At 38.9% G+C, this 9,098-nt stretch overlaps 1 protein-coding gene across 1 annotated transcript in view; it reads left to right on the top strand.

Annotated features, from left to right (window-relative positions):
• Positions 1-4,674: 4,674 nt before the first annotated feature.
• Positions 4,675-9,098, top strand: part of LOC138648587 (receptor-type tyrosine-protein phosphatase beta-like) — a 115,451-nt gene continuing 111,027 nt past the window's right edge. The window contains exons 1-2 of the mRNA XM_069738377.1: positions 4,675-4,744; positions 8,773-9,003. Coding sequence (XP_069594478.1) covers positions 4,675-4,744; positions 8,773-9,003 — 301 coding nt within the window. The remainder of the gene's footprint in view (positions 4,745-8,772; positions 9,004-9,098) is intronic.

Raw genomic sequence — 9,098 nt, 5'->3', positions numbered from 1 at the left:
GAGAAAAATACTTTATCTAAAAAACTAATTAAAGCTGCCAAAAAGGAAACAGAGAAGCACATTGTTCTTCAACTATATCAATAGTAAAAGAATAAAAACTGAAAATGTAGGCCCCTTAAAAAAATAGTGAGGAAAGAATGGTTGTAGATGACGAGGAAAAAGCTAACATATTAAACACCTTCTTCTCCACGGTATTCACAGTGGAAAATGAAATGCTAGGTGAAATCCCAAGAAACAATGAAAACCCTATATTAAGGGTCACCAATCTAACCCAAGAAGAGGTGCGAAACCGGCTAAATAAGATTAAAATAGATAAATCTCCGGGTCCGGATGGCATACACCCACGAGTACTAAGAGAACTAAGTAATGTAATAGATAAACCATTATTTCTTATTTTTAGGGACTCTATAGCGACAGGGTCTGTTCCGCAGGATTGGCGCATAGCAAATGTGGTGCCAATATTCAAAAAGGGCTCTAAAAGTGAACCTGGAAATTATAGGCCAGTAAGTCTAACCTCTATTGTTGGTAAAATATTTGAAGGGTTTCTGAGGGATGTTATTCTGGATTATCTCAATGAGAATAACTGTTTAACTCCATATCAGCATGGGTTTATGAGAAATCGCTCCTGTCAAACCAATCTAATCAGTTTTTATGAAGAGGTAAGCTATAGGCTGGACCACGGTGAGTCATTGGACGTGGTATATCTCGATTTTTCCAAAGCGTTTGATACCATGCCACACAAGAGGTTGGTACACAAAATGAGAATGCTTGGTCTGGGGGAAATTGTGTGTAAATGGGTTAGTAACTGGCTTAGTGATAGAAAGCAGAGGGTGGTTATAAATGGTATAGTCTCTAACTGGGTCGCTGTGACCAGTGGGGTACCGCAGGGGTCAGTATTGGGACCTGTTCTCTTCAACATATTCATTAATGATCTGGTAGAAGGTTTACACAGTAAAATATCGATATTTGCAGATGATACAAAACTATGTAAAGCAGTTAATACAAGTGAAGATAGTATTCTGCTACAGATGGATCTGGATAAGTTGGAAACTTGGGCTGAAAGGTGGCAGATGAGGTTTAACAATGATAAATGTAAGGTTATACACATGGGAAGAAGGAATCAATGTCACCATTACACACTGAATGGGAAACCACTGGGTAAATCTGACAGGGAGAAGGACTTGGGGATCCTAGTTAATGATAAACTTACCTGGAGCAGCCAGTGCCAGGCAGCAGCTGCCAAGGCAAACAGGATCATGGGGTGCATTAAAAGAGGTCTGGATACACATGATGAGAGCATTATACTGCCTCTGTACAAATCCCTAGTTAGACCGCACATGGAGTACTGTGTCCAGTTTTGGGCACCGGTGCTCAGGAAGGATATAATGGAACTAGAGAGAGTACAAAGGAGGGCAACAAAATTAATAAAGGGGATGGGAGAACTACAATACCCAGATAGATTAGCGAAATTAGGATTATTTAGTCTAGAAAAAAGACGACTGAGGGGCGATCTAATAACCATGTATAAGTATATAAGGGGACAATACAAATATCTCGCTGAGGATCTGTTTATACCAAGGAAGGTGACGGGCACAAGGGGGCATTCTTTGCGTCTGGAGGAGAGAAGGTTTTTCCACCAACATAGAAGAGGATTCTTTACTGTTAGGGCAGTGAGAATCTGGAATTGCTTGCCTGAGGAGGTGGTGATGGCGAACTCAGTCGAGGGGTTCAAGAGAGGCCTGGATGTCTTCCTGGAGCAGAACAATATTGTATCATACAATTAGGTTCTGTAGAAGGACGTAGATCTGGGTATTTATTATGATGGAATATAGGCTGAACTGGATGGACAAATGTCTTTTTTCGGCCTTACTAACTATGTTACTATGTAAAGATAAATTATACTTTCTTAGGGAAGCTATAATCAGGAAATGAACTATTAAATGTATTTTTAAAACATTTGTCAATGGTTTTTATTTTATTTTTCCATATTACAATCTGCATTAAAAATTAAAATGAGAAATATTGTAATTCCCCACACTGCCCGCTATGGCTTTTTTAGACTCAAACTTCCTGTCGTTTCAGGAAACAATACATGTACACAGCCACAATGAACAGGTGCTGACCCCATCTTTGGTATTGAAGCATCTATTGAGCGTGTAAGATGGTCACTGTGAAGGGAGGGTGAGCTGTGACATCGCTCATTGTGATTGGTGGATACTACGGTCTCAGCTGTGTATAGAGGTGTTACGTGTTATTGTATTACTGCCTCTGCTGATTAGGAGCCTGCTGAAAACTCATTATAAAAGGATAGGAATTAAAAGTCTATAAAAGAAATAGTGATCATTGTGAGAATTGTAAAATTATTTTTTTTTTTTTTTTTTTTAGAAAGAATCTGATATGAAAAAAATACTGCCAACATTAAAAAATAAATATGGTACATGTAACAAAAGTTCTGATTTAAACATTAGGCATTCTCTGGTGGTAATTTCCCTGTAGGTCAAGTTGCTCTTACTGTGCCCATTCTTTACATTTTTATTTGGTTTTTTTCTGTTTCTTTTCCTGATTTTATATATATATACATTTTTGACATGATGTTCATTGTTGTAAACTATTACTGGCGTGAAAAAAATCTAGCCTTTTCTATTTCAGTATTCCACATTCCGTAAGTGACATGAGGTGGCTCGATAACTTCTCAATAAGCTAAATTATACCTTTCTTCAGAAATTGTCCTTGCATTTCCATTTTGCATGCTATCATGCCATTGTTAACTTATTAGTGCACTTTTAGACACTTTATGGATCTTTTTCTTGCAATTCTTTAAGTGGTTCCAATGGTGGACATTATGGTCACTTCCGCACAGTATTTCTTAAAGGGACACTGTCACCTGAATTTGGAGGGAACAATCTTCAGCCATGAAGGCGCGGTTTTGGGGTTTTTGATTCACCCTTTCCTTACCCGCTGGCTGCATGCTGGCTGCAATATTGGATTGAAGTTCATTCTCTGTCCTCCATAGTACATGCCTGCACAAGGCAAGATTACCTTGTGCAGGCGTGTACTATGGAGGACAGAGAATGAACTTCAATCCAATATTGCAGCCAGCATGCAGCCAGCGGGTAAGGAAAGGGTGAATCAAAAACCCCAAAACCCCGCCTCCATGGCTGAAGATTGTTCCCTCCAAATTCAGGTGACAGTGTCCCTTTAATGCTGGGCAAAGTCATGACCTGGTATTTAGTGCTTGGAGATGATGACAAAACTAAAAGCACGGAGGCTAAGTATTATTACCAATGATCTATTGGAGTAATCTCTTTTGACCACCTTAATTGCCCACATTACAATTGTGAGAGAAATCCACTAGATCATGGATTGTGAACATATTTGTCCCCCCATATTGAACAGGAACCAAAGCTTTGACTTGAACTTATAGCTAATCATTTATACTGTGGAAAAATCTTAGCTAAGTAAACAGCACAAGACTTTGGAAGCGTACAAATAAATTTAGAGCTTAAAAACATAAGTGATATTGTGTTTCCAAGAAGACAACACAATGTTCAATATCTCATCTTCTGATCACACGATTGACATAGAATCATAGAATGGTAGAGTTGGAAGGGACCTCCTGGGTCATCTTGTCCAACCCCTGCTCTAAGCAGGATTTACTAAATCATCCCAGACAGATGTCTGTCCAGCCTCTGTTTGAAGACTTCCATTGAAGGAGAACTCGCCACCTCTCATGGCAGCCTGCTCCACTCATTGATCACCCTCACTGTCAAAAAGTTTTCTCTAATATCTAATGTCTCCTCCCATTCATTTTCATCCCATTGCTTCTAGTCTTTCCTTGTGCAAATGAGAATAAAGATGATCCCTCTACAATGTGACAGCCCTTGAGATATTTGTAGACCGCTATTAAGTCTCCTCTCAGTCTTCTTTTTTGCAAGCTAAACCTTCCCAAATCCTGCAACCGTTCCTCATAGGACATGGTTTGCAGACCGGTCACCATTCTGGTAGCTCCATTAACCTCTATACATTGTATCATTGGTTACACTAATCCTACCAATTGTTTTATTGATCAATTATAATCATGTGAAGGGTTGGTATTTATTATTGTAAATAAAGATGTTGTATAGGCACAACCATAGGCACCATTAATGGCACCCAAATGTGTGTCCCAACAGCCGTCACTTCCTCCCTCGCAGAGGTGGAAATAATTAATCCACAATTTTAAAATATCCAGATATCGAGCTTCAGAGGATTCAAAGTTTGGAACCTCCTGTGCAATTCCACAGAAACACAATCCAGCACTGGTAGTTAGCGCCCATTGTTCTACGTAGGAGCCGAATGCGCCAAACAGCAGGATCATTTTAAATCAACTATTCTTAAAGTTGCTCCATTTTTTCATTTCAGATTTAAACATTTGGATCACTTTTTTTTTTGTAATCTAAAATGAAACATGAAAGTGTACAAAATGTTTGCACTACCAGTGATGAAGAAATTCCAGAGACATCGGCAGGGAAAAGCTATACCTGGCTGAAATATGACACTTAAATAGACTTATACTACAGAATGAGGAAGTTTGACACAAAAAATACTAAGTTAAGGTTTCTAGTTTAGTCGATGGTATGATGAATATCGCATTTAGAGGAGATCAGGATATCAGTAGATGATCTGCGTTGCTTCATGGAGAATGTATCCCAGGAATCTGCTTTGGATTTGTCTGCTGCTCTTTCTTTCTTTGCATTTTGGAGACGTAAGTACCTGGAGGCTGGAAAGTCTCCTCACTGAAAAATGATGTAGTGCAAGACTTGTAATTTGACGTAATGATTTAGTTGGGTATGTGTTAAAGTTCTGCTTGAAACACCAACGTGTAAATGAAAAAGGAAATGCAGTCAAAATAAGTAAAAATGTTCTTTACAAAAAGAAATAATGGTGAAGAGGTGACTTTTGTAAGACTCTCATAAATGACAAGTGGATGCTCCATCTCTCTGGGGAAAGATAGAGACAAACTCCAGAAGTGACCAATCTTATTTTTACCATGAGGACAATTAATCTGTAGCAGCCCAACCTCAGGGATTCAATGTTCCTTATTAGGGCTAATGAAATATGTGTTTTTTCCTTTCCTCTAAATCTGTACGAAGGGGGCACATTTCTAAACTTTACTCATATCCTACCTCCTAATTACTACCTAAAACCATCTCACAATAGAATATGAACATATGTATTTTTTTCAACTGTAATATGCAGCTATGAAAATTGATTTTTTTATATGTCCTTCCTTATCTTCTCTTCATCTTAGCTCGAGATATCTTGATATAAGTGGTGTGAGATGGGCAGCTTTATATATATATATATATATATATATATATATATATATACACACATTTTTTTCTGAATTTGGGGTGTTGTGAGAGATGAAAATAATTTATTTTAAAAGCATCTAGCAATGATGGTTGAGCTGAATCCAAATGGAAGAGCACTTTTAGCTCTTACGCTTTCCTCTTAAAGGGAACCTGTCACAATGTTTTAACCATATAATGTACAGTCAGCACCTGTACGCCCTCATAGATAGCATTCTAGAATGCTGTATATACCGTAAGTCCCCAAGGCACTGTGCATAACTCAAAAAAGACCTTTTATTATACTCACCTACGGCGCCGCCCTCCTTCATGCTTCATGTGGTTGACGCGTCCTACACCTTCCACCGTGTCCTTCATCACACTCCTGCGCAGGTGTACTTTTCTGCCTTACTGAGGCCAAAGCAAAGTCCTATAGTGCACATGTACAGGGAATGGGCAGAGAGCGCCGGAGCATGTGCACTACAATGCTTTGCTTTCCTCTCGGCACAGCATGTTAGGGAATCCAGCATTCTAGAATGGTGACTCGGTGGCTCAGTGGTTAGCACTGCAGCCTTGCAGCGCTGTAGTCCTGGGTTCAAATCCCACAAAGGACAACATCTGCATGGAGTCTGTATGTTCACCCCGTATTTGCATTGGTTTCCCCCAGTTTCCTCTCACACTACAAAGACATACTGATAGGGAATCTAGATTGTGAGTCCTAATAGGGAAAGCGATGACGATGTATGTAAAGCGTTGCGGAATAAGATAGCGCTGCAAAAGTATATTAATAATGCTATATATGAGGGCAAACAGGTAGTGGCCATACTTTACATAGAAGAAAAAAAAAACAAATGACAGGTTCCCTTTAAATCTTTGTATCTGCTATTGATTTGCATAAACCTTTGCTTGCAACTTGTGTTCATGAACAGACATTTCCCTGTGGGTGGAGATAAGGGGAGGGGGAAAAAATAATAAATTACTGATAGGGGTTTGTTATAAGTCTCCAAAAATAATGGAAGCAACAGAGAATATCCTCATAAAGCAAATAGATGAAGCTGCGACTCAAGGAGAAGTCATTATTATGGGGGACTTCAACTACCCTGAAAAAGATTGGGGAACAGAAACCTGCAGTTCCAGCAAAGGTAATCAGTTTTTGACAACTATGAGAGACAATTACCTTTCACAACTGGTTCAGGACCCAACAAGAAGGGGGGCGCTGCTAGACCTAATATTAACCAACAGGCCCGACCGCATAGCAAATATAAGGATTGGGGGTCACTTGGGGAATAGTGATCACAAAATAATAAGTTTTCATGTATCCTTTAATAAGATGTGTATTCTGGGGGTTACAAGGACACTAAACTTCAGGAGGGCAAATTTCCAACGGATGAGAGATGATCTTAGTGCAATTAATTGGGACGATATCCTGAGACATAAAAATACACAAAGAAAATGGGAGACATTTATTAGCATCCTGGATAGGACCTGTGCACAGTATATACCGTATGGGAATAAACATACTAGAAATAGGAGGAAACCAATATGGCTAAATAGAACTGTAAGGGGCGCAATAAGTGACAAAAAGAAAGCATTTAGAGAATTAAAGGAAGTAGGTAGTGAAGAGGCATTAAATAAATACAGAAAATTAAATAAATTATGTAAAAAGCAAATCAAGGCAGCTAAGATTGAGACAGAGAGACTCATTGAGGTCATGCACTTGGGTAGAAGTAATAAGATGTATAACTATGCGTTTAATTGTAAAACTCTGGGTAAAACCGTCAATGAAAAAGACCTGGGAGTATGGGTGGATGACAAACTCATATTCAGTGGCCAGTGTCAGGCAGCTGCTACAAAGGCAAATAAAATAATGGGATGCATTAAAAGAGGCATAGATGCACATGATGAGAACATAATTTTACCTCTATACAAGTCACTAGTTCGACCACACTTAGAATACTGTGCACAGTTCTGGTCTCCGGTGTATAAGAAAGACATAGCTGAACTGGAGCGGGTGCAGAGAAGAGCGACCAAGGTTATTAGAGGACTGAGGGGTCTGCAGTACCAAGATAGGTTATTACACTTGGGGCTATTTAGTTTGGAAAAACGAAGACTAAGGGGTGATCTTATGTTAATGTATAAATATATGAGGGGACAGTACAAAGACCTTTCTGATGATCTTTTTAATCATAGACCTCATACACGGACAAGGGGGCATCCTCTACGACTGGAGGAAAGAAGGTTTAAGCATAATAACAGACGCGGATTCTTTACTGTAAGAGCAGTGAGACTATGGAACTCTCTGCCGTATGATGTTGTAATGAGTGATTCATTACTTAAATTTAAGAGGGGACTGGATACCTTTCTGGAAAAGTATAATGTTACAGGGTATATATACTATATTCCTTGATAGGGCGTTGATCCAGGGAACTAGTCTGATTACCGTATGTGGAGTCGTGAAGGAATTTCTTTCCCCAATGTGGAGCTTACTCTTTGCCACATGGTTTTTTTGCCTTCCTCTGGATCAACATGTTAGGGCATGTTAGGTTAGGCTATGGGTTGAACTAGATGGACTTATAGTCTTCCTTCAACCTTAAAAACTATGTTACTATATTTCTGAGATCTATGCTATCTATTAGTGGAGAAGAAGTGTGCATGAAATAGTCATCAATAGAATGTATCAGATTTTACCATTGGTGATCCTGACTATTTCATACACACTTCTTTCTTCTTTTGTTCCATTGCATTCATACTTTAATGTGTGTTGTCAGTGATCCCGTTACTTATTGGTTGCGCCAGCAGTTTTTTATGCACTTCTATTAGTGGTTGATTTATATTGGTTGAGCACATCTGCCGCCGAGAAAGTTTACAAAAAAGTAACTTCTACAACTCCCATTAAAGTCAATGATAAAAGTGAATGCGAGCAGCCATAATTTAAGTATTTAACTGGAAGGACCTGATTCCTGAGACACTGTACCTGGCCAATCACATTGCATATTGGCTTTTTGGTTCTTCCGTGTGAATCCCAGAAAAACAGGGTTGGAGCCGGAACATCTGACGGAACCCAGAGGGCAGTGAGAACTCTGCTTATCTTATTGCATTCTATTGATCTGTTGGAGGTTCTGTCGGTTAACACCAAAATGCCACCTGAATAACCAAAGATTGAACTCCACAACCTGTCGCCACATTTCCTATCAACATAGGAAAGTCACGTCTACCAGTCAATTCAGATTTCTAGGTATCTATGGACTTTTTCTATTATTTGTAACTAGTGTTTTTTTTTAAATTTCAGATTAAAAGCTGTGATGGTGAGTCCTTTATATATTATTTTTAGCTAAAGTTAAGAGCAGTAAAGTAAGACAAAATGATCTGTACATTATTATATCCTTGGTAGATAATATAACTGTGTATTTTCTTTTAGCTTTGTATGTTTTGTTTCTTACAGAAATACCTGAATGCCAAATAATCAGCGTCCAGGCGACCACCTCCCAGATCACCATCACTGGACTGACGGCGGGATTCTTCCTGCAGAATATAACTGATATAGATGACACTGTAATTCTGGCCTCCGATAATAGCTGGAATAACACATCACTCATGAGCTTTGTGTCTGGTACACAGTATGTGATCTACTATGGGAACGACACAATCAGCTGCTGCCGCAGCGTCACCACCAGTAAGTTACTTCATTCTAAATAAAAAGTGATGATTTAAAAGGGAATCTGTCAACTAAAATAATGCTAATAACCTGTACATATGGGGTTAATCTGC

This window comes from Ranitomeya imitator, chromosome 9 (assembly GCF_032444005.1).
Source record: "Ranitomeya imitator isolate aRanImi1 chromosome 9, aRanImi1.pri, whole genome shotgun sequence".
Taxonomy (NCBI): domain Eukaryota; kingdom Metazoa; phylum Chordata; class Amphibia; order Anura; family Dendrobatidae; genus Ranitomeya; species Ranitomeya imitator.
Note: the sequence above shows the minus strand (reverse complement) of the source record. Positions and strands in the feature narration are given on the sequence as shown.